The sequence below is a fragment of the Zonotrichia albicollis genome, chromosome 17 (genome assembly GCF_047830755.1).
Source record: "Zonotrichia albicollis isolate bZonAlb1 chromosome 17, bZonAlb1.hap1, whole genome shotgun sequence".
In the NCBI taxonomy this organism is placed as follows: domain Eukaryota; kingdom Metazoa; phylum Chordata; class Aves; order Passeriformes; family Passerellidae; genus Zonotrichia; species Zonotrichia albicollis.
Genome location: NC_133835.1, coordinates 4,554,636 through 4,580,647, shown reverse-complemented (window position 1 = coordinate 4,580,647; position 26,012 = coordinate 4,554,636). Strand labels below are relative to the sequence as shown.

Here is a 26,012-nt window from a genome sequence, read left to right as displayed (position 1 = left end):
GAAAATTGTATGGCAGAGAGCTGGTAAATTGAAGTTTAATTATAAACATTTTTAAAGACTGTTTTATGTTAATGAGATGCATCCAAGTGCCTAATGCTGTGAAAGATAACATTAGTCCAGTAATTAAAAAAAAAAAAAAAAAGAGAATAGCCTATGTGAGGAGGGATGTGGCAAGAGATCTGAGACCAACAAATCTGAAAATAAAGAACAAACATAGATACAAAAGGTTCATAATGTTTAACATGCTGGCAAAGTGTGGGGTGGCTACACAGAGTGGACAAACGCAGGGAGCTTTCTGATGGATCATCCCAGGTCACCCAGCAGGGGCTGGTGGTGATTCCCTGCCACTGGCCCTTCCCAAGGCAGCACCAGCCTCAATGGAGGCACTGGATGGAGGGAAATGAGCTCAGGAGATGTGCTGGCCCAGCTGGGAACCCACAGGCTCTGCTTTGGAGGAGCTGCTGCTCTGCCACCCCCTCCTCTCAACATTTAATAGCCCAATACAAAAGGATTTGAGAGCTTTTTCTTGCCACCACAAGGATCAAGTTCATCAAAGGAGGGGCAGCACACAAAGACCCATGAAGAGAAAACACCACCAGAGAGCTGGGAAGCAGCTCCTGCACAGAGCTGGGCTGGACTGAAAAGGGCTCATCTGAGCAGCCTGTTTCTGGCTAAAGAGAAGGGGAAAAAACTGGGAAAGCTCCAGTTTTGTTTTTTTTTTTTAATGGATTAAGCCACTTTTAAACTCACTGTGCTTTGGTTTTCTTGGTGCTGGGGCAGTGGGACACAGGGAGCACAGTCCCTGCAGCCAGCTGGAGCAGAGGCGGTGCAGCAGCCCCGAGCGTCTCTCGAGTGATTAAAGAGCCTCAGCTCAGAGCAGGTGCCTCGCAGCAACACCCGGGATGTGTGACAATCCCCCAGCAACACATGCCTAACACATTTCACTGCCTAATTACTCCCACACTCACGTTCAGTGCCCTTGTTAATCCAGTGCTTCAAGAGAATTCTTGCCTTGCTTAAACACGCCTGGATCCTAATCTTGCTGTCGCTGGTGTAAATCAGAACTCCTTTCACTGCTGCTAATGCAGTGACAAATGTCTAGGAATGGGAAAATTAGGCCTCTATTCCAAAATGAACATTGAGTCTGGCACCTGTAGTATGTATTTATTTACTTGCATCAAATCAATTTTTTTTTCTCCTCTGGTACCAACTCAAGCAGAGCTTTTAATGCTGAGATTGAGCCTGCCTCCAAAATAGGGGTTTTTTTCCCTGATTTCTATCAAAGACACCACAGTGGCATCCTCACTGGCAGCTCTGATGATTCAGTTCAAGGCAGACTGCAGGTTTGTGCATTCTATCCTCAGAAAAACACCAATGCAAATGAAGGGGAATACAGAGCAATGCCGTTAAGGATAATCAATATAACGAGCAGACAGAAGACAGCACAGACACAGGAGGTTATCTAGAACATTCCAGCTATCAGGACATGGTGTAATCACAGTTATGTGAGTGTCTCTGTGCACTGTCCTCTCCAGGGGGCTGGTCCCTTTATCCATATGGAATTAATGTATGGTGGAAATGCAGCCTGAGGATGTATGGAAACCTGAAACTGTGGGAAAGCCCACAGAACCACCTTGCTCAGCTGTAGCTGTGGCAGCTCCTGTGACATTACCATCACCCCAGCTCCTGGTGCTCCCTTGAGCTGCACCCAGCCCTGCTCCTTTGGAGAGCTGAACCTGCCCCAAACCAGGCACAGCTGGGGCATTTCCAGCTCCGTGCTGAGAGCCAGGCACTGGGAATTACAGCACTGCGATTCAGAGCCAGGGAAAAGAAGAAGAGAATTTCCACAGAGATTTCTGCACTGCACACGGAGGAATAAGATATCTACCTATAAATCAAAAGTGATATGAAGCAAAAGTGATATAAATCAAAAGTGATATGAATTGAGACAGCGAGAATAAACACCAGAACTACCATCATTTCTTGTCCTTTTCCATTCAAGTCAATAAAGGAAAAAAACCTAAAGAATAAGATCACCAAAAAGCAGTGGCTCTAGACATCCTCAGGCTCTACCCATCTCTTTAATGTCTCTTATTAAATTAATCTTAGCAAGAGATGTTTTTCTAAAAAGAGATGACATTCAGAACCAACAGGAGGAGGGGGGTCATTGACTGAGTGGCTCAGTGACTTTTCCTGGTGACCTAACAGGGTTAATGAAATTATCTCAGTTTGCAAAAGTCAACTGAAGGTCAAACACTTACAGGACACTTTGCTGAGGTACCCAAATCAGAGTGTGCAAACAAAAGGTCGTGTCAGAATGGGATTTTTCAAGCTGTATAAGTTATTTTGTTTTGAATATTCACAGAGCAAATATCTTTACTGCTAGCATGACAACATTCTTCCACTAGCTCCAGAAAAAAGAACAACTGAAATGGAAGGAACAACTGGTTTCCAAAAATTAATTAATCCAGTATCTCTGATGTCATGAAGAGACTGTGCTATTGGCAAAGCTTGTGGGGATTCATTTCACCCAGTGCTGCTCTTGCTCTTTCTACCACCAGAAAGCCAAAATCAGGTATTTGAAATGGTCACGTTACTACCAGCTGAGAGAACTGAGGGGAAGGAGACACATAGACTGAGACACACAGAATGTTTGTAACCCAGAGAATGAATTAAATAAAGATTTTACAAGGAGCTTTTAAACAGGAAAGGAACAGGAGGGAATGGGAAGCACCAGAGCCACAGATGAGAAGGAGAAATGGGAGAAATGGCTCCTCCTCCTCCTCAGCTTTCAGTGGTGACACAACTGCTTACAGCCCCACCAGTGTGCATTCAGAGCCTGAGCACAGGTGGGAGCTCCAGGGGCTCCACAGGGAGATGGAAAATGCTCTCCAGTGCCTAATGGGGTTTCTCTGAGCCCTCCCAACTCCTCTGCAAGTGCAGACGCAGAAGAAATCAGGACAAAGGACCTTGAGGTCATTAACTTCTGTCACAAGTCAAAACAGACGGAAAAGAATGGAAAAAACGGGATGGTGCCTCAAAGGATTTCTGGGCTCCTGCCAATTTTGGTGGGCTCTCAAAGCCTCCACAGGCAGCCATGCAGGTATTTGACATTTCAGCACAGCAGCAAGAGCACAAGCTGGCAAAGCCAAGTTTGGAAATGGAGAGGCACCTGCAGCACAGCCCATGGCAGCACCCCAGCCTTTCCCCACAGCTCCTTGGCACACTACAACTTGTGGTGGGGAAATCTTTTACAGCTACTGTGTGCTGCAAATCAATTGGTGTCTGACATCTTTTATAGAAAAGTAGGCCCTGGGGTGATTTTGAAATCTTTAGAAGAGTTGTTAAAAGCAGTAAACTCAGAGAAGGAGCTCAGGCATTGTCACTGTTGGTCCCTCAGGAGCTGCACCTTGTGAACCAACCTGGGGCTGTTTTGGGTTTGCTCTGTGTGACCTGTCAGCTCGCTCTGTTCTGAGCTCACCACAATGGAAATCAGGAATGTTTGTTCAATTATACCATGAAAATGGCATGATGTAAGAATTGTGCCCCGCTGTGTACAAGGTTAGGCTTACACGAGATCTCCTCTTATCTACTTTGTACAGTTGTGGAGAGAACAAATTGAATGAGAAGTTAATGTCACTTTTTCAGTGATGTTCTACCAACAGCAAGAACAGTCCTCAGGACAGAAAAGCTGTCAACAGAATGAGGGGAAGGAGGAACCACAGAGAATTATACCCTGCATTAAAAAAATAACAGAGGCCACAAATATAGTGGAGTGGTCCTAGAAATTGTTGTTCTGCCTTGGCAATCTTCCTTTTTTAAAAAAATAAAATAAAAGAGGAAATAAAGAGGCTGGTTCTATGGCTAGGAACTGTAATCAAGTTGTGCCACCACTGTAGTTTTTACATTTCTGGTATTGTGTTTTGCAGGAAAGAGAGAGACCCACATACCTTTTGTTGCCAGCCGGACACAGTTGATTTTTGTTTCCTGAAAAATAAAAAAAACACAAGAAAAATATATAGGAAAACATCACAGCGTGTAATTTGCCCATCTACAGTAAACACACATTCCTTTAAAAAGCTACTAAAAATACATATATATCTTTTCTTGCACTTCATCTTTGAAAATACCACCAACAGTTTTTGTTGCATAAAACGCTCCACACTAGTGGACTTGCTTGCAGTTGGTTCTCTTAAGTGTTGAAAAGTTGGGAGTGACAGCACGTTTCTCCACGCTCCACATGTGAGTGATGGGTCCCACACAAGTGCCTGATTAGCTAATAGAATTTCCCAGTTAAATTACCTGCTCTGTAATAGACTGACAAGCCTTGGGTCAAAAGTACACACCACTGTACATCTCACTTTCATGCACCATTACTGCAAATTTTGCAAATTGGGTATTTATTTAAACACATGGCAAACAGACACCGAAGAAGTAATTTGAATATTTCAGCTCTCTGATGGATGTGGAGCAGACCAACATTCTGTGCTGCTGCCTCTGCCAAATGAGCTGTTCCAACAACCCTCACCACTGCAGCTCCTCATGGCAGAGCTCTGGAGCCTGCAGAGCTGCAGAAATGGGATTTGGATCCAAATGTTGGGTTTGGCTTCACAAACAGCTCAGACTCTGCTGCTTTCTCAGGCCACCTCTGCTGCTACAACCTCTGTGGAGTCCCCAGCTCCTCATTGCTCAGCCCTTCCTGGCAGGGCTTGCTGCTGCCCAGCCTGTGATTGCCATCCAAATGGGAATGTGCTGCCTGCTAAAGAGCTGCCTCTGTCAGGCACTAATCTGCTGCAAGGCTTGCAGAGCACTTTATGCCTCTACACGTCTCAGGTGTAATGAATCCAGCATAAATTACTGTGCTGACAATGCTCCATTAATATGGATGCTGTCTGTGCTCTGGAAACAACAGCCCAGCAAAGCAAGCACTGCTGAGCACCTCCTTCCATCCTCAAACAACTGGACAAACCTGGCGCAAATCTGAATTTGCTCTTGGAGAAAATTGCTCCATCTGTGACAAATCCTCCTTGGCTGGAGCAGACACACACTGTGCCTTTCTCCTCGTGCTTTTGTTGCACGTAGGAAGGGGATGATTGCAGGATCCATGCTGGGAAATGCTGGGAATCACAGGAGCAATTCCCTCTGATCCCTTCCTGTGACGCCACACAATCTGGATAATAAGGCACACTGTGTGCAGCTTAAGAGCAATGAGATACCCAGAAGGACAAACCTTTCCTTTGACCTTGCCTTCAAACTCTCTTCAGGAATTCCTGGCTCCTCGAGGACAGTCATGTCTATTTCCCAGTCCAGAGTGGGACTGAAGCCCTGTTCATCCCAGCAAGCCTGGGATTACACAGAGGGGTGTAACCAGAGATGTCTCTGTAATCAGACATCTCTGCTTACACCCCTTTTTCCCCCCCAAAATCCCCCCCTGCACAACCTGCACCAACACTGGCACTACAAAGTCACCACAGCTGCACACAGAGCTACCCACTCCCCTCATTCCAATGAGCTGGAATTCCCAGTTATTCTGCAAATCCAAAGTCTTTGTTGCTGCTTGGGATGTATGGAGCAGGAAAAACACAGCTTTGTTTGCAGAGCTCTGCACATAGTGCTGGGAACCAAAGACAGACAGGTCCTGATGTAGTTTCTGATTTACAAGGTGAGCTGGAAAATCAACAAGGAAGAGTAAAATAAAAAATTAAGAGACAGGATTTTTGCAGTCTGCAAGTAGGTGGACACTTGCTCCCATTTTCTTGTGTATTTGTTGCTTTCTGCTGGCTTCAGAATGTAACAGAAAGCTGGAGAAATTAGTCAGTGCTGGAAAAAGAAGAGTCTAGAATAATCTCATTTGGACATGTGTGTATTCCTGCATGAGACCCTCCCACAGGGTGATTGGGAATACAGAATTTGCTCTGTTTGCATCTGCACCCACTGATGGCTGCACTGAGCACGGCCACAGCTCTTAGAACTGGCACTGCCAAAACAACAGCTACAGGAACAAGGTGTGGACTTCAGAACTTCATTTCAAACTGCATCTTCTGGGGAGGAAAGCATAAAAGGACCTGCACAGACACCAGCTCCCAGGGGTGCTAAAGTGTAAATACTTGAATTTAATCCATATTCTGGGTTAAGGCTGATTATTCCATTGCTCTCCACTGCTCATCTCTTTAGTGACTCATAAAAATGAGATCCCTTTCAATTTACTCTATTTTTCTTTGGTTGATACTGAGCATTGTAAGTTTGCATGAATCTTTTTAAGAAGGAACAAAATAAATAAATACATTGCCCCCTTCCAAAAAAAAAAACCCAAAAAACCACCAAACTCAAAACAACTAAAAAAAACCCCAACTAACCTAATCATCCTCCCAAAAAACACAAAACCCAGTTTCCCACAATCATGTTTGTTTTCTGAAAAATATTACTTTTGCTTCAAGGCTCTTTCCTGTACACAGTAAAGATCATAGAATGTTAATGGGTTCGAATGCACCTTAAAATGCCATAGGTAGGGACAATGCTTTTATTTTTATATTTCTCCCCCAAGCTACATTTCCCATCTTTGAATTTGTACACACTGCTTCTTGTCCTGTCACTGCAAGGTGTTTCTCTTTAGCCACCAGCAAAACAGGAATAAACAATATTGGTAATTATCAATGGTCCATCTAGCTTACCTAAAGCAATGGCAAAAAATAATTAAATAAAGACATAATAGTAGAAGTTTTAGAAAAAAACCCCAAATATTTTCCCAAAATTCAGTCTCTGTGGTATTTCTGAATATTCTTTCAAATGCTGCAATACTTATTTCACATTTTATGATACCGCAGAAGTTTTACAAGGCCTTATATATCTACAGCAATCTTAATGATACCTAGAGAGCCAACATATTCTGCATATCTGTTTCATGCTATGGCTGAACTCACAGGAATAAATTAAATTAAGATGCCAGCACTGCTTCAGCTCTGTATCACTGCCAGGTTAAGGCAGACATTTTACAGCCAAACAGTAATGGATCAATGTAGGCACATTTTAACTGAGATCCTGGAACAGGAAAACACTCCATGGCCACATCCTGCAGCTCCTGACCCAACCTCACTTTCCAACATGCTCCACACCCTGAAAGCTCCCTGCAAAATGAGCCCATCCACCTCCTACCTCAACACTGATGGAAATTTGCTTTCTGGAACTTATTTACCAATGAATAAAAGAAGAGTATGGAGTGCCCTCACTCAAGGCTGACGCCTGGCTGTATTTTTCAGTCCACACAGGATGGGCAGATATGAGCAGTGTGTGTCAGGGTGCTGCAGCCTGTTCCTGCCCCTTCCATCAGCACAGCCAGGGACCCTCTGTGAGCCCTCTGTGCCCACCCAGCTCCTGCCCACAGCCTGGGTACTGCACACCATGAGCCTGCTTTAGCCTCCCCCTGCATTTCCAGGGCTGCTTAAAACATTCTTTTAACATAACTTTATTCTTTCATTTTGGAAGCAAAGGAGCTGCTGCTGTCTACTAATTACTGAGGTTCCTAAATGCGCATTTCACTCAAGTGAAATGCACGATAACAAAATGAGTTCTGCCTCTGTCTCTTCAGTGTTTGGATGGGAACAATTTTCTGCAGAAAAGGGCTAGGAGGGCAGCAGGACATATGTTTATGTGACAGCTGCATCTTCACAACCTAAAAAGCCACATGATCTTTTTTTCCCCCCTTTTCTTTGAAACTGACAGCTTGCTGTTTACAGACTACCAACAACAATGAAAGCAGCAAAGCTTTTTCATCCATCTGTTTTCACACCCACCATTTTCCCCTTTCCTTTACTATGATTATGACTTTGCAGAAGTCAAGCAGAGCTTGCCTTGCCTCAAGAGCCCCCTGCCAGCCCCAGCAGGACCTGCTGTCCCCAGGTGTGCCATGGGGGCTGCCCTACAACAGGCAGAGATTTTTAGGCACCTCAAACTGGGAAATTTTGTCTGCTGATGGTGCATGGACTAGACAAGGAATCACCACTCTCTCCTTGGCCTCAGTTCCACCTTTAGTTCCCCACGTCCCAGAGCTGAACATGGAATTTGTTGGCAACCTGCTTCACACAGCATAGAAACCATGGGTTTGCCCAGCCTTAAGGAGTTATTCATTTGGTACTCAACAAATTTTGCCCAATCTAAACTATGTGTTTATTTTCTATGCCATTGCAGCCAGTGGTTTGCAGTCTTAAAATATATCTGTGCAGGGTCAATGGACTCCCCTATAATTTTTATTGCCAGCTCCAGGAAATTGCTATTTCCTTCCAAAGACTATTATTGCTATTCCAATTATCAGCTCTTTTTTTTTTTAGTATCTGTGTCATTTGGAGAAGGGAGGTTTAACAAAGTGGTTAGGGCTTTTATTATTTACAATAGGAAGTCATGTCAATGATCTGTAGTTGATGACTGGATACCCACTCCTCTCAACCTCTCAAAAATTATGTAGGCTGGAGGAGGATTTTATTTATTATGCAGAAAACACTCAGGTCCACATCCTCTGGTCAAACAGATGTAGAAACAGGGGCATACAAAGAGTGAAATGTTCCCATAGCTGCTTTATAAATGACATTATGAAGGAGAGAATGTAAGTGGATAAACTGTTCATCCAAAATCCTCCTGAACACCGAGCTGGTTAGTACCTCACACAAGTGATGCAGGCAGCCCTGGTGCCATTTCATCTTTCAGAGCACAGCTTGTGCTGAACTCAACCTCCCTGTTTTTTTCATGGCCATCTCCAGAGGGATGAATGGCATCTCTCTGCTGGCAGCTCTATCCATACCTCCCAAATGTCCCAGAGGAATAATGCTGTGTGCTGTGAGCAGACCTGTCAGCATCAAGAAATCCGGCCTCAACTCCCCTGATAATAATGAGCTGCCCGATTGTGCATGTAGTACAAGTCATTAGAGAGGCAAAAAATCAATAGGAATCTCGGTAGAGTCTATCATTCCCTCAAAAAAATAATATTCTCATTGATTCCTGCAGTGCTACTTTTCACAATTCTGGGTTGAAGACATCAGTCACTTGTTGGACCACCAGGCTGGCAGAGCAGCTGGCAGCATCCCCCCATCACTCCCAGCTGTGTTACACACGCTCCTGCTCATCTCCCATTTCAAGGAAAAATGGCCAAGAGTTATTGATTGCAAACTGTGCTGTTAAAAATTTCATTTTAACTCAATGAGGTAAAATGCAGCTCCAGAAAGGATTTTTTTTAAGGAGCTCTGGTTTCTGAGCTGCTCAAAAATTCAGGCAGGTTTTACATAGCGGCCAAAAATTCTCCCCATTGGAGTGTGGTGCTGGATCTGCAACCAGAAAAAGACCTGGGAACAACCAAACCTGCAGCACCAGTTTGATTATTGAGCCACTGTAAGGATGAGGAGTAACACAGGGTTGTCAACTTGGCCTCATGTCGCAGACATCTTTTCATGAAAAATCCTTTCCTCAGGATTTTTCCTCCTGAGAAGCTGACAGGCCTCAGGAACAAAATGTAAACAATGATTATCTGCTGCTGTGGAATGCAACAGGTGCATCTGGGATTGGCCCATGTTGGTTGTTTGTAATTAATGGCCAATCACAGTCAGCTGGCTCGGACTCTGTCTGAGACAGAAGCTTTATCATTCTTTGCTTTCTATTCTTGCCAGCCTTCTGATGAAACTTTTCTTCTATTCTTTTAGTCTAGTTTTAATGTAATATATATCATAAAATAACAAATCAAGCCTTCTGAAACATGAAGTCAACATTCTCGTCTCTTCCCTCATCCAAGAACCCCTGTGAACACGGTCACAGCCTCACCTTCCAGAGGGAAAAACACTGGCAGGGCTGGAGTTTGAAAGGGGCTGAGCTCAGGGAGGGTTTCCAGACAAGCAAACCTTCATGCTCTGTCAGGCAGCCATCTGTAGCAGGTGGCACCAGGACAAGCAGCAAACATCAGATCCCTACCTGGATGGCTGTGACACTGTCTGGAGATCCTGCCAGAGCACAGCCAAGCCAAATGTGCCCCGTGCTTCTGTGCCACCTCTTGTGCTGACTCCTTCCATCACCTGAGCAGTAACTATTGGTGCTCCTCACTCCCACAGCCACCAAGCCTGCAGTTTCTGTGAGCCCTTCCTCCTCCTCCCCTCTCTCACTTCAAACTCTGCCACGTTTCAGCTCAGCATCTGGCTCTCAGCAGTGTCTGGGAGAGAAATTCACATGATTTGGAAGTGTTTTGTGCTACAAATCTGAAAAGAACCCAGTCTCACCATGTTCTGCTCAGATTCCAGTCTGGAGGCAGCACCACGGTGACCAAAGTGCCCAGGAGATGGATCCAGCCAGCCCCAGCTTTTCCATTCGCACTCTGAGACAACCACAGCAGTGCACAAGAGAAGGCAGAAGAGCTGGTGATCTGCCTCTGCAGCAATTTGCCACACTTGTTTTGCATCCAGCTGTTAATTATGTTCCTTTCAGTGTAACAATCAGATCTAATGGCTGCAGAGCAGACGGGAACACCGAATGAGCACAGCCCTCCATGTACAGAGGAGCTCAAACAATGCACAGCTCCTACAACACTCCTAACCTCCTCCTCATCAAGCTTTTTGACCAAATCCAGGCTGTTTCTTGAAATCAGGCCCTCCCCAGAGCCCTCTGTTTCCAAAAGAAGATGTTCTGGTTCGCTGCATGAAGGCTTCTCATTGCAGCTTCCAGGTGTGGGAAGAAATTTCATCATTCCACAACTGTCAGTGATTAATGAAACTATGGAATATCCTAATTAAAAAATGAGTGGCAATGTTCTGTTAAGTTTTTTCATGTGTAAGGGAACATAAGGTTCTACTTTAACCCTGCTAAATTGTTATTGTTGCAGTTTTTTTGCAGGTGTGCTTCAACAAAAATCATGGAATGGTTTGGGTTGGAAGTGACCTTAAAGACCATCCAGTTCCAATGCCCTGCCATGGTAGGGACACCTTCTACTATCCCAGATTGCTCCAAATCCCATCCAACCTGGCCTTGGACACTTCCAGGGATGGAAATGCCATTTTGCAGCCGTAATTATTTGAAGGATTTTCCAAGACCAGTCAAAGCTGCTCAGGTTACAGACAAATGAAAGCTCAGAACTTTACAATACAAATAGTACCTGCAAATAATTCTGGGAATGGAACAAAAACCTGCTATTCACAGATGCAAATTGACCCTAATATTTGAAATGTGAGGCTTAATGATTTTACCAAGAAACAGAAGGGATCAGAGCAGAAGCTACACCTTTGAAGATCCACATTCCACTCTTGGGCATTTCCTCTATATTTTTACCCACAGCACTACACTTTGAGGATACATAAAGCATATCCTGTAGAAATATATACATGATTAATACAGGAGGAAATTGCTTTCTCAAATAGGAATTTACTGGGTTTGGCTGGACACTTCTCATCCTGTCATTAACTGTGCATTGTTGCATTAAAACTATTTGATTAACTTCTGCTTAAAAAGCTCTCCTGTTAGGACAGCCCAAGCAAGTAATCCTTTTTTGAGTCCTTAACACCTGGAATGAAGGGTGAGATGCAGGAAAAGCAGGAACACCAGTGATGCCTGAATCCAGAACACCAAGGGAAGCCTACTTCCATCCTCACTACCCATTTATGGAATATTATATTGTACTTAAGCAAATAAAGTTTCTTCTTCCCTGGGGATCCATTCTCTAGCAATTAACTATCACACATGGGGGAACTAACTAGAAACAGAGAGACATATACATATATTCACAATTTCTTTTATAAAGACAAATCCAAAACTGAATTAACTGAGCAGTGCTGGAGGAAACTGTATTGGCTAGAAAGGAAAGCAAGGTGAAAACCAGCACAGTGTTGAAGAGATTTTGTACTTGTCAGCCACACAGCTGAAGCTGTGCAGGAAAATGGTGATAAATGAAGGGTGTAAAGCACTCAGATGTGTTGTGAACACTCCTTGGCACTGCCAGCCTGTGAAACCATCCCAGTCCTCTGCAATGTGCAGCTGCATTTCAGGTGTAAAAGCCACTAAAGCCTGCACTGTTCACCTTTGACTGATTTTTGTAATTTTTCTCTCTCAGGGGTGATATCATAGAGAATTTATCTATGTTAAAATTTAATTTCTGAAAGCACTGGCAAACATGCTAATAATAGCAGACTCTGCTACCCAAATTTGTGATGCCTTGTTAATGCTCTTGGACTCTTCGGGAGGCCAGAGTGGCAAATTCTCTTGTGTGATGTATGAAGGAAAAACAGCTGGGGAGCCAGAGGGGAGGAAAGTGATCCACTGAGGCTGGGTCTGGCCTGAAACAGGAGAGGTAAAAAGTCACAAATTACCCTCAGGTGGAAGAGAAGAGGGAGGAGAGGCCTCCTGTTTTCCTGTGGTGGGATGGGGTGTGTTGTGGCATTGTGTGTCATTGGAGTCTGAGAATGGGTTGAGCTACATTTCCTGGGCAGGCTGCATTTTAAACCAAATAACACAGAGTAAAAATATATAAAAATACAGAATTACAGAGGGGTAGGACAGAGATGCAGACAGTTCCCACTGATGAAACTGATTTCCTCAGGCTGGAACTCCCAACCACAAGTGCTGCATTAGGATATGGACAAGTGCAAGCTCCAAGGTAATCCAAATTCATAACAGCTCCTCCAAAATCACAAGCACTGTGAACTATCAAGATACTGCAATTATGGCTCTTAAAAGCACAATAGCCCCTACTCTGACATTCATGCTTATTGAAGGATAGAAAAAAAAATCTAAATTCTAAGCAGCTCATTTAGTAAATCACATGGCAACATGTGCCTTTACAGAATCAGGGTCCTCAACAGATTTCTCATTGGATCTGAGCATCAGAGAGAGGAGATTTGAGTGAAGGACAAGTAATGGCATGCTTGATTTTCATCAGATTTCTGTAAGAGGGTAATAAGAAGGAGAAGTTAAACCAGCATCCAATCGAGAAGGAAGGAGAATGATGAGGAGGACAGAGAGAGAGGCAGCCACACCTACAGAGGCAGCTCAATTTTCCCTGCACTTACTCCATTGGCCTTGCTAAGAGCCTGGAAGTATATGCTGTAGCTTTTCAGAGGAGACAGAGGAGCATTCCAGTAGCCATTGTAGGTCTTGTTGTCGCCCACGGTGAAGGGCTGTGTGACAGGAAGGTTGATGGGCTTCAGCTCAGCTGCAAAGTAGTGTGGGGAGTCCAGGCTGGAGGCGTTCTTGTAGCTCACTGGCACAGAGAAGCACTCGATGATGTCTGCAGCTCTCCGGGCTTTCTGCAGCTTCTCCTCCTTCACAACGAGCTGGTACACACTGGGAGAGACAGAGAAAGGTGAGATTAGAGACCCCAGAGCCTTCAATGTTGGCAAGGAATAAAAGGACAAGAGCATAGAAAAGTCAGAAACACACAGATGAGGCATCCCAGTGTGAAAAGTTTTTATTATATATATATATTAAAAAAATATATAATAATATATATAATAATATATAACATATAACATAACATATAATATATAATATATAACATATAACACATAACATATAACATATAATATATTATATAGCTCTACGCAGATATTTACCATATGTATTTTGATGTATTGATTAGTAGTGCTGTACAAACATTTTAATGATATGATAAATGTAGCCTTGTAATTAAAAGGCAGCTTTTATATTTAAAATAAGAACTATGTTAGTGGGATTTTTTTAAGAAAGGAAAGGGCAGTCACACCAGATAGCAGCCACAGGACACCTGAATCTTTCAGAGAAAAAGAATTTATTGCTCTCTTATCAGAAGAAATGAAATTCTTCCCACCTCGAAGGTGCTGTTAGGATTAAGAGAAAGAAGTTGACGATGACCAGACTGAATCCTGTGTTTGAATGGAATTTGTGCATCATGTATGATGTGTATGAATATGCAACAGGCTGTTGTTTTTAAGGGTTCATCCTTTGCAAACGTGGGTCCTTTTTTGGGCTCGTGCTGCCCAGAAAAAGGTACCTGGACATCTGTAACTCTGTTCCTATTGTCTCATATTATCCTAATTCAATTTGTCCAAATTATTATTACTCTAATTGTATTACTATTTTTATAGCCATTTTATTACTATGAAACTTTTAAAATTTTAAAAACAAGTGACTGGGGTTTTTCACACCAGCAAGCACAGCTCCTGGCACAGCAGTAGCAGGGGCAGTGGCCACTGAAAGTCACTGTGGGGACAAGATGCTGCCCATGTGCTCTGTTGGTTTAATTGAGTAAATCAGGATCAACCTGGGTGAAAGAGCAGATTTCAATCATGTCACTCTCTAGGAAAAGGAGTAACTAATAAAATATCCAGTCTCGAATGAATTTGTAATGTGCTGAACGTTGGCAAACAGATGGTTTCTCCTTCAGCCACCAAAGTGTAACATGAATTCTTTGCTTGGCCCAAATGGTGGCTGCAGTGGAGGAGAGCATGAGCAGGTGGCAATGGTGTCAGGTGACTGTGGGAACAGTTTCATGGTGCAAAAAGCTATTTAGGCCAAAAAGAATCTTGAACATCACTTTTTTTTGGCCCTTCCTCATATCTTGATGTCCTCATAAGGACCCAGTGAGGCCCTGGCACAGGATTTCCAGAGAATCTGTGGCTGCCCCTGGATCCCTGGCAGTGCCCAAGGCCAGGCTGGACAGGGCTGGGAGCAGCCTGGGACAGTGGAAGGTGTCCCTGCCATGGCAGGGGGTTGAAACTAGATGGGCTTTAAGTTTCCTTTCAATCAAACCATTCTGGCATTCTATGACCTCTTTTGGGGATATCCTGCAATGTAGAATGCTCTAATTCCCAATAGCAAGTTTCCCTCTACCTTCATTCCCTCAAGGACTGTTTATGTACTGAGCAGGTGGCTTTATAGCTCTCTCAATCCACTTTTGTTTCAAGGAACAGCAACAACTCCTCATATTTCCTCTGACTCTATGAAATAGTAATCCTTTTTGATTCCTGCTAAGCTTTTGGCCATTATGATATATAATAGCAATCTTGTTATTTCTAGCTTACTATTGCAGGCTCAGAGCTTGCAAAGCATTCAAATGCACTCTGCTTTATTTTCCTTTCCTCCTCAGGCAGCTACCAAAGCCCTGGAGTTCCATGCTGCTGTAACCCAGGCAGGTTTCACTGTCTGTTTAACACCACTCACACGCTTGACAAAGAGAGATAGGGCTGCAGTCATTTTGCTTGGTGTCAGGTTATTCAGATGTGCTGCCCTCACCTGTCTGTGTCAGGCTGGGCCTTTGTTCAGGCAGACAGGGGAGATGGATGGAGAGATTGGGACCAGCCCCAGTGTGTCATTGTCCCTGCGTTCACAGGATCGTTGCTGGACAAAGACTGGGCTGGGGGATTTCCAGCATGGCAATAGCTCATCAATGCTCTCTGAGGAGTTCTGGCTCCTCCAGCATGCAGGAGTGAAGAAACCCCAGCTCCTGTGTTGTATTTGTGGGGTGCCCCATGGCAGGGAGGAATGATTAATCTCACTCCATGTTCTCAGAAGGCTAATTTATTACTTTATGATACTATATTACATTAAAGAATACTATACTAAACTATACCTAAGAAGACAGAAAGGATACAGTCAGAATGCTATAAAGATAATAATGAAAACTGGTGACTCTCTCCAGAGTCCTGACACAGCTTGGCCCTGACTGGCCAAAGAGTGAAAACAACTCCCAGCAGAATGCAATGGAACAATCACCTGTGGGTAAACAATCTCCAAACACATTCCACATGTGAGCACAACACAGGAGAAGCAAATGAGATAAAAATTGTTTTCCTTTTCTCTGAGGCTTCTCAGCTTCCCAGGAGAAAAACCCTGGGAGAAGGGATTTTTCCAGAAAATGTGACAGTGGCATTCCTGCTTTTGAATTCTCAGGGCCTGGGGCCTGTGGGATCTGGCTCGTGCTCTGCTGACAGCAGGGCAAGCAGGAAAGAACTTGGAAACCATCTGATTCCCACTGCCAGACACAATCCCAGCTAATCTGAACAAGAATGAGCAATTTATGAGTTACTTAATAGTAAAGCTGTCCTTACCCTGGTGTTTGCTAATGTGGCTGGGGGTGCTCAGCCTGGAGAAAAGGAGACTCAGGGCTGCCCCCATCACTCTCACAGCCCCTGAAAGGTGCCTGTGCTCAGCTGGGGCTGGGCTCTGTCTGCAGCAGCACTGACACAGCCAGAGCACACAGCCTCAGGCTGCACCAAGGGAAATACAGGCTGGAGACTGGGAAAAAGCTTTTACAGAAAGGGTGATAAAGTTCTGGAATGGCTGCCCAGGGAGGTGGTGGAGTCCCCATCCCTGGGTGTGTTTAACAAAGCCTGGATGTGGCACTGGGTGCCAGGGTTTGGGTGAGGGGTTGGGGCTGGGTTGGACTCAATGATCTTGAAGGTCTCTTCCAACCCAGTGATTCTGGGAATTCTGTAGCAGGAGCACCAGCTGCATGGACTGCAACCTATAATGATGCCCCATCAACATTTTGGAAAGCTGTCCTCCTCCTACAGTTCATCAGAACCTTTAATAAATTATTTTAGACCTTCTCTGCTATTTATTTTACAATTTTAAAATGACAAAACCAGGTTTCCAAGCAACACTTTAAGTAATATTATTGAGGATGCAGTGGGAGCTGCAAGCCTGTTCAATACAAACCCTCTCCTCAGCTCAGCAATAGCAAATCATAGTGGACTGGTTTGGGCACTGTTTACTGACAGTGTACATTCTTACTCTGACCCTTCTCTCTGGCCATAATAATCTACACTGCTGGGGAAGTTTGTCATTTTGTTTGTCAGCCATGTGCAAAATTATAGCTGACACTTTTATGGACATTTGCCAGATGCCTTCTAACCTAAAAACATGTGGTTTCTGTTTCATCCAATCCGAAACACTTGCATTTTCTGGTCATAGAAATGTCTCCTTTAGATATATAGACAAATATATATGTACAGACATAGATTAATCTGCTTTCAGCCTACACAGAGGCCAAGAACTCCTTCATCCTCTCTCCCAGACCTGAGGGTGACACTCACTCTCTCAGTTATCCCACTTGCAAGCCATGAACTCGTGCACTGCCTTTGGAGAAGGGGAAGCTCCCAGGGACATGAACTGCCAGGTAACTGAACTCTTTCCCAATCATTAGAGCACTACAGACACTTTTCATCATGAGCAAGAGTTTTGATACCTACAGAACCCAGTCACTGATACTCTTTGCCTCTATTCTTCCACATTTTCTCTCTCCCACTTAGCTGTTAACACACTTCCCTTCACAGAGATAACTCACTCTTGTAGTGGCCTGAAATTTTACTTTTAATGTTTATTCTTTTGAAATGAATCAAGGTTCCTCTGAAAGCACAATGGTGTGCTCACGAATATTCAGCTGGGGTCTAGCAATTCTCCCCTTTGTGTTCAAGTTAAAATCCTGTTCATCTCCTGCTCAAACTCCTTGTCCATGGAACAGGCATCTGAGCTAGCACTGCTGTCACTGCTCCCTCTGGCTGAAAACCCTCCTCTGGTGACACTCAGGGTGGGTTTCATGGCGTTTTTCTCACAGACACAGCACCCTCATCCTTGCCTTGACTGCTTGGCTGGGGTCCAGCACCCTCCAGCCTTGCTCTTCTCTGAGCCTGGCCACTCTCAGAGGAAGTGGTTGAGCAGCCAAGGGCATGTTTGAGTTCAAAGCTTGCTTTGGGCTGAAGATTATCACTCTGAGCTCTGGCTCCCTTTTAGCTGGTTACTCTGGGTCTCACTTTCTGTTTTGATCCTGGTATTTTGATCTGTCTAGACCCTCCAGAAGGGCAGGATTCCAAAATCACCACAGCAGGGACACAGACTGGCACAGACTCTATTTTTTTGTTTCTATCAATGTAGCTTTTTGTGGTTTTTTGTTTTGTTTTGAGTTATTCTCTTCTCCTCCCATTTTGTTTACACCTAGGAGCAGAATTTCCCTGCCTGCCTTTAGGGCATTTTCAGAGACCAACTTCTCTGCATTAACCCATGAAGTGCTGCACAGCAAATGCTTCCACACCTGCACTGAGGTGCTCTTGTAACTTGGAGCAAAATCCCACCAATCCTACACCCAAATGGAATTGCTGTGGGAATTCTGAGTAGCAAATGTACAATTACCTACCCTAAGGTTTAGCAAACCACCTGCATTACTACAGTAAACTAATCCAGCTTTGCTCAGAAGATGGGAACTTGGTAGGATGCACCACAATCCCCAAGATGGTGGCTGGGCACTAACTCAGGATAAACTTGGTGAGCAGGATCTGCCCTTGTGGCCTAAAAGAAAAACCTTCAGCTGCAATCACATCTCTGGGTCAGGGCTGAGCAGGGTCTCCCCTTTGCCATTTGCTATCCGTGCTATCACCAGTGTGGTTACAGACAAGAGAAAGGATGAGTGGTTTTCCAAAAATGGCACTGGAGGGAAGGATAAAAAAAAATCTAATAGGATAAAAACTATTCTAATAGCTCTGATTCCATCTACCAGGTAGGCAGTACTAGGGATCTCCTGGGGCTCTCCCTGCCTCAGGTTTCAGAGCTGCAGCAGTATCAGCTGCCCTGGCTTTCCTGGCAGGAATCAAAGCCTTGGCTGCAAACACCCAGCTGGATACGAGAGTCAGTGTCATCCACAGGAATGACATCAAAAGAGACAACAAAAACAGAGCATTCAAACTCCTACACAAGATAACAACTTCAGTGCCACTGGAATGAAAGATGATACAGCCACACTAACTCCTGCATTCCAGTTTTTAATGTCAGAGCACATTTGGAAGCACTGCAATCAAACACACACATGGATGTGCTGCAGGGTGGTGCTGGTTAGGAGAGGCTTTGTGCTCCCAGTGCCACCCCAGCCCACTCTGGTGCAGCCAAATAATGCTGCTGTCCCTGTAAAAAACACCAGGGACTGCTTTCCAAACATCCACAGGCTCTGCTCTGCACACAGCTCTCAAGGGATTCTCAAACCTGGGCCACAAAACAAATGCCTGACCTCCTAGCAGGCTGGGGAGCTGAGTGCCCTGTGTGCAGCTGCACACTCTGATTAGAAAAGGAGGCCAAAACTGGGCTCCTTTATAAATTTCAAAGGCCTTAGATAGATAAATCCACATCAATTTAATAGAAGCTTTTAAAAGTTTTTGACAGCTTGGCTGTAAATCACTGATAAAAGCATCCACCATAATGGGCCACAGCACAAGTGTTGTCTGCAGAGGAATGAAAGGTGCCCTTATCACCAGCTACAAGGTAATTTTTTAAATTATGAGTTCCCTATTCAGTGTGAAAAAAAATCAACATTCCCAGTCACAGCACATTGCTGTGATGGAGATCTCTCTGTTTGCCTCAGGCTTCTCCTTTCCCTGATCTTGAGGTTTTTTGGGTTTTTGTTTGTTTTTTTGGGTTTTTTTTTTTTTTTTTTTTTTTTTTTTTGGAGGATGGACCGAGACAATACTTGTCCAAAAATTAAGTATTAAGACCAGTCTCAAAGTAGGATGCACAGGAATATGGCGAGGAAAAGCTGAGTCAGAGCTCTTCATAAAGCATTCAACATCTGGCCCTTGCACTTTGGTATCTAGACACATCAACAAGGTGAAACATTCTCTACACTCTTGATAATGAGAGGGTAGGAAAAGGAATATAATTTCTTTGTAACCTTGCAGTGATCCACTTACCTGAATTATTAAAGCTTAAAAGGAACAATGTTTCAGCAGCTGAATGCTCCCTCTGGACCAATCTTGTTATTAAACTTTCCTTCGCATCATATAAAGATTTAATATATTTTCATTTAACACATAAATTTATTATCAGCCATATATTATTTCCAATATTATTTTCTCCCAGGGAGCAAAAATAAGTGGCAATTAGTACAGCTTGATCTTGTAGTGCTTTTTTTTTTAGCAGACTACTGCGAGCTGGTTTTGTTGTTCATCCTACAGAGAACAGGAACTTCCAACTTCTAACTCAGATGAACACATTATGCCAGAGAAACTATTTGATAGGCTACAGGAAATAAAGAGAGTAGTGATTTCCTTGTTACTGCTTATTTTAATTCAAAGAATGAAGGACAAAAATGAGCAAATGAAGGAAGAATTTGTGCCTCCCCATGTGTGACCGTGTTCACAGGGGCCCGAGGATGAGGGAAGAGATGAGGATCTGACTCCATGTTTCAGAAGGCTGATTTATTATTTTATGATATATATTACATTAAAACTATACTAAAAGAATAGAAGAAAGGATTTCATCAGAAGGCTGGCTAAGAATAGAAAAAGAGAGAAAATGATAACAAAAGCTTGTGTCTGGGACAGAGAATCTGAGCCAGCTGACTGTGATTAGCCATTAATTAGAAACAACCAACATGAGACCAATCACAGATGCACCTGTTGCATTCCACAGCAGCAGATAATCATTGTTTACATTTTGTTCCTGAGGCTTCTCAGCTTCTCAGGAGGAAAAATCCTAAAGAAAGGATTTTTTCAGAAAATATCATGGCTACAGGACGTAGCAGCTGATGTGGAGCTGGATGTTGAATTTCCACTCCTGCACATATTCTATGGAAGGAACAGATCTAACTATTCCAAAAAGGCCACCAAAACACATGTAAATAAACCTCAAATACTGTCTGACCTGCACAGAGGTAAAGAAAAGGCATCAACAGCACATGAACAGGGACAAAGGTACAATAAACAGAGGAACCAACAACAACTTCAGCTGCTTTCCCCTTGTGTGCCACACAGGACTCCAGCTACAGATACTGAGCACCAGCTTTTTTATCATTTGATTATTCCATTTAACTTGTGATCCTGTTAAATTTGGTTGAGCCAAAGTAAGTATATCTGTATATATCCATGAAGGTTCATCACATTTATTCTGACAGTATGAAGCCATCTCCCAGGATACTGGGATGGGAGAGGGTTTGATGTGCTGCCTGACACCCACATTTAGAATTCAGATTAGCCATTGGAAGTGCAGATGCTTGTTTTATGGCCAAGCTGCCTTCAGTGATGCACACTGAGGCACAAGAGTAGCATCAACATCTTTATTTCCCCCTCTTAAAGACATTGAGATCAAAGCCTGAATTCTGCCACAGAGACAGTAAGAAATAAAATAATGGGAATTTGGAAGAAAGGTACTCCATATATCAATACTCTGTATTATTTACCCTAAAAACGGTGACATTAAACTGCAAATAAATCCTTCTCACAATGAGTCTCCAGTCCCACTATGAATCTGCATATGGGAGATTTTGTAAAAAAATTCAACACAACCCAAGGCCAAAAAAGCTTTATATAACATACATTCCCTAAAGTTTACAAATCCCAAGGGATAACTGCCAGAAAGGCTGATACTGATTGCTCTGAGCACCCCCTGCAGCTCTGCTTTCCTTGGGCTCCAAGGATGAATTTCCTGGCCAGGCATCTCCTGCAATCAAACATTCAGGCACCCAAGAGTCAATTCCCCAGAGAGCTCCCAAGTTCATAAAGTCTTCTGGGTGCCAACAGGTGCCAATATATTCCTGAGAACTGAGTTACTGCCTTCACATATTCTGAAATGTCACCCTCCAGCAGCATTTTTAATCAGAAGCTCTGAAAGTAATCTACAAACCATAATGAACTGAGTTTCACAGCCACCTAGGACACACTGACAGGACCCAGCGCTCTGTTCTGCAATTTTCTGTCTATTTAAGAACAGATTCAAAACACATTAAAATCAATTAAAGATTGCTGCTGTTTCCATTGCACTCTGGAACAGCTCCATGCAGAATACAATATGCTGAAGTCAAGGTTTGCTTTCAATAAACATGCAGAAAATAGGGGGGAAAAAGGAGATTGTTCTACAATGTGATCTTCTGGAATGTGCTTGGCTGTTTCAAAGACTCAAAAAGTGGCCCATGAATATTGGGCTGCACTGCCATCAATCAGCTTGCTCACATCTGCAAGGCATTCACAAAAATAAAGCTGATAATAGTGATGCTGCTTGAGGAAATAGTCTCTCATATTGCAAAGTTATTCACACCAGAGCCTTCATTTTGGAGTTATTTTTGCATGTTCTTTTAACAGCCATTTAAATTAAACAACTCTTCTACTACGTTAACTAAAGTTGAAGAATGCCCAAAAAAAAAAAGATTCAAATTCAGCCAAATTTGTAAAAAATGGCATAGGAAGAAGAGATGGTAATTACTGCCATTGCAATGAAAAAAAAACCTGCTGAGATAGAGCCAACAATAATGAAATCCATTTAATAATCAAGAAGGCTGGGAAGAGAGTCTCTTCACATTTTCTTCCACTCTCATATTCAGCTCAGTGCTCCAAATTTACTACTAGGGCATGTCAGACCCTGGAATTCATGAAACAAAAGGTAACGATTTCACACTTGGATAAAACCATTTGGAGTCACCCTTTTCACACAGGCCTTCTTTTACTGCTGAAATTTCAGGCTTTGTTAAGTTTCTCCAGTGATTGGAATGGGCTCTAGAAAAAGTGAGGATGTTTAATGCCTGCATGGTTCCTCACAGGGGACACGGATGGGGCTGTGCTGTCCCCAGCCAAAAGCTGGAGCTCTGTTTCAGCAGCGTTTATTTCACTGTGTCAAGCCTGAGGAAACAGCAAACCCAAACAAAATGTTTGTATTTGCAGACAAGCATCCTGCCAGTGTCACTCTAAGAAATGCTGTCTTTTTGGCCAGGATGCTTTGTCTGAAATTCCTTTGCAGTCTCACATACAGCTCCCACAGCTGACTGAAAAAAAGAAAACTCTGTTGGAAGGTGTCTGTGTAGGGGGGATTGTTTGGTTTGGGTTGGTTGGGGTTTTTGGTGGTAGTTAGGTGGGGTTTTTAGTATAAAAAGTGACAGTGTAATGTCAAATATTGCATGGCCTTCATAGGTTGCATTTATTTTATCCTGGCAGACCCCTGAGTTACAGCAATTATCCCCCTGTTGCAGATATATAAACAGTGGCATGGGGAATGTGACTCTGTCTGATATCACAGCATCAGTTGTGTGTAAACAAATCCACACTTTCCTGTCCAATATTCCTCCATCCACCCACCAGCCAATATGTCCTGTCTAATGGAGTCTGGAGTATCCAGGCTGAACACATGCTATTCCTACCAAATATTTCCAATCAGGGGGAAAAAAGGAGAAAAATGTGAGTTCTGAGCATCACTAGAGATGTGACTTGCAGGGATAAGGGAGGAGCTGGGAAAGGAGTTTGGAGACTTGGAGTTTGTCTTAAAATTGCACCAAAGATCCAACAGAACCATAAACAACACTAACAATGCTGTGCCAATAATTATTGATTAAATAATGCAGCTCTGAGCAACCTGGGATAGGGGAAGTTGGAACCAGGTGAACTTTAATATCCCTTCAACACAAATCATTCTGTGCTTCTATGACTCTGTATGTGCACACCTAAACATCCCTGTGTGTACCTACACATAAATATGTCTATTAAAATCAATGTTTCCACCCTCATGAAGTTCCACCCACCATGACTCTTCTCTGACTGAGGGGCCTATGGAAAGGTATCCAAAAATCCAAATATTCCCATATAGCTCTAAGCAAGTCTGGCCATCACCACAGCCCCTGTCCACAGCAAGCATCAATGTGGTGAAATGCACAAAACCTAAGGAGCTGTTCAGAACACAGCTGTATTCACTGACCATAAAGAAGGATTTGTGCACTTAAAGGGCCATTTTCCCCAGCTGGATCATTTGCCTTAATAAAAGATGCAATTCAGACTTGCAGAAAGACCATTCCGAGCCCACCAGAACGCTGCTCCTGCATCTGTTTACTTGTACATGTGTCATATCACTTGTACTCTCTTAAATGCTTTAAATTCTCTAATCTTCTGGGAAGTAAGAAAAAAAATTAATTAAAAACATAAAAAAAATTTATAAAAGAACCAGAGGGCATTTCAAAGCTCTGTGTTCCATTATCTCAACCACCTCCATAAACCTGACCTGGCTTGCAACCCAGATTAGCCATAATAGCTGCTGCTCCCTGGTGGAACTGGCCCAGTCTTTGCCTTAATAAAAGATGCAATTCAGAAAGACCATCCCCAGCCCACCAGAACATGCTTTTACATCTGTTTATTTGTACATGTGTCATATTACTTGTACTCTCTTAAATGCTTTAAATTCTCTATTTAATCTTCTGGAAAGTAAGAAAAAATTAATTAAAAATATAGAAAAAAAAATTTAAAAAGAACCAGAGGGTATTTCAAAGCTCTTCAAAGTGTTCCATTATCTCAACCATCTCCATAAATCTGACCTGGCTTGCAACCCAGATTTGCTAAAATAGCTGCTGCTCCCTGGTGGAACTGGCCCAGTCCCCCTCTCCAGCTCAATGCTGTTTTCTGCTGGCAGATTAGAGATAATGAGCGCAGACAGATATAGCTTTCACTGCAACAGGAGCTGATGTGAGTGGCTTTGGAGGTGTCCCTTCCCTCCTGAGCCACCTGCCATCTGTTTAATCTACAAAAAAAAAAAAGCCAAACCCCACCTCTGTTTTGTTAATGCTGCTTTGTATTAGACAGGCATCGCTGACTGAGGTCCTGTCATCCTCAGCAAGTGCTGGTTTAATACCAGGAGGATTTTTCAAGGACAAAAAGAGCCAAAGTGGTTCTTGAACAACCTGCAGGGCAATGAGAGACCATAGCAAACCCTTACTGGGACTGTCCAGCACCTTCTGCCATGCCCTCCATGAAAGCAGCAGCTTGAACAAGAGGATGGGGGTATTTGCATATATTCTCAGTCGGAATTAATTTGGGTTTTTCCAATGGCTTCCATCAAATTAGGTTCATTTGGATGCAGAAATAATCTAGCTGGGAATTCAAGCTTCCTCTGCCTTTTCCACAGCCACAGCTACCACGCAGGGAAAACCCACACTGAAGAATCTGATGTTTTTCTTAAGACAGAACACTAAAAAACACTAGAACCATAACTGTATTGAGGTCATGTCTGTTTGGATATTTTTTAAATTAAGAGACTAAGAAAAACACTGGGAAAAAAGAGAGAACCTGCTCTGTTTACAACCTTCTGATAAACTTCATTACTCAACTACTCCCACTCCTGTGGTCAATGTGCAGTGATGATGAGCTCTCCTGGGGAAGGCTAGCACAGATTTTCAGCACCTGAAGCTGCAGGAGTATCCACCAGCTCCTTCCCACCTTTTCTGGACATGTTTTGATTTTCAGAAAGTGCAAAATTACCATGCTTCTGATGCCAGGGAGAAATCTAAAATGGTGCCTTCACTACAAGATCTCCTGCCCCAGAATGAAGGGAAATTGAGGATAGAGGGAGTGGGAAAGTCCCAACTTCTCTGCAGAAATTAATCCATAAACACCTCCCACCCCCACCACAGTGGGAATGGGATGGATTTAAATGTTAGGAGATTGTGTCTGACAATCCTGTAGTCCACCAACTCCCTTCAAAACCGAGAGTATTCTTTACAAAAGAGCAAACATTACATGTAGGCTGTGTGTCCTTTGGCAGAAAAAAGCCCTCAACCTGCATCAACATCAGCTCCTGCAGCTCCTCAGGGACCTGTCAAGGTGGGCCACAAGGCAAACTGGTATTTCCTCCTTTTACTGCTTGACTTTCTTACTAGAAATACTGCACATTCTGCCTCTCTCCTTGCACCATGGCTGCTCTGAATGACACCAGCCCTATTTCCCCTTCCTTTTGCACTGCAAGCAAATCCTTCACCCTTCCTGCCTCTGCTTTCCACGGTGCAAGAAGAGCTGAAATTATGGGGAGGCAGAAGAGCATCATGGCTGCAGAGGTTTATTCCTGAGAATTGTCTAGCTGCATTTATGATAATCCCTTCATTCCATCTGCATCCCACGCACTGGTGCAGCAACCCCATTTTCTAGTTCCAAGAAATTATGTATTCATTATGGAGGAAATTAACACCTCAAAGCAAACTATAATTAGGAATTCTTCAATTCAGTTTATGCTTTTTCAATTAGGCCCTCTATAATTTTAATCACGGGAGCATTACCATGTTTCCTGAATTTATATAC

The 26,012-nt window shown here is 43.3% G+C and overlaps 1 protein-coding gene across 11 annotated transcripts in view; it reads right to left on the bottom strand.

Moving 5' to 3' along the window:
- Positions 1 to 26,012, bottom strand: part of PTPRT (protein tyrosine phosphatase receptor type T) — a 477,859-nt gene that overhangs the window by 89,513 nt on the left and 362,334 nt on the right. For all 11 annotated transcript variants that reach the window (XM_074553619.1, XM_074553620.1, XM_074553627.1 and 8 more), the window contains exons 12-13: positions 13,026 to 13,299; positions 3,951 to 3,987 (exon numbers count right to left, since the gene is read on the bottom strand). In XM_074553619.1, coding sequence (XP_074409720.1) covers positions 3,951 to 3,987; positions 13,026 to 13,299 — 311 coding nt within the window. The remainder of the gene's footprint in view (positions 1 to 3,950; positions 3,988 to 13,025; positions 13,300 to 26,012) is intronic.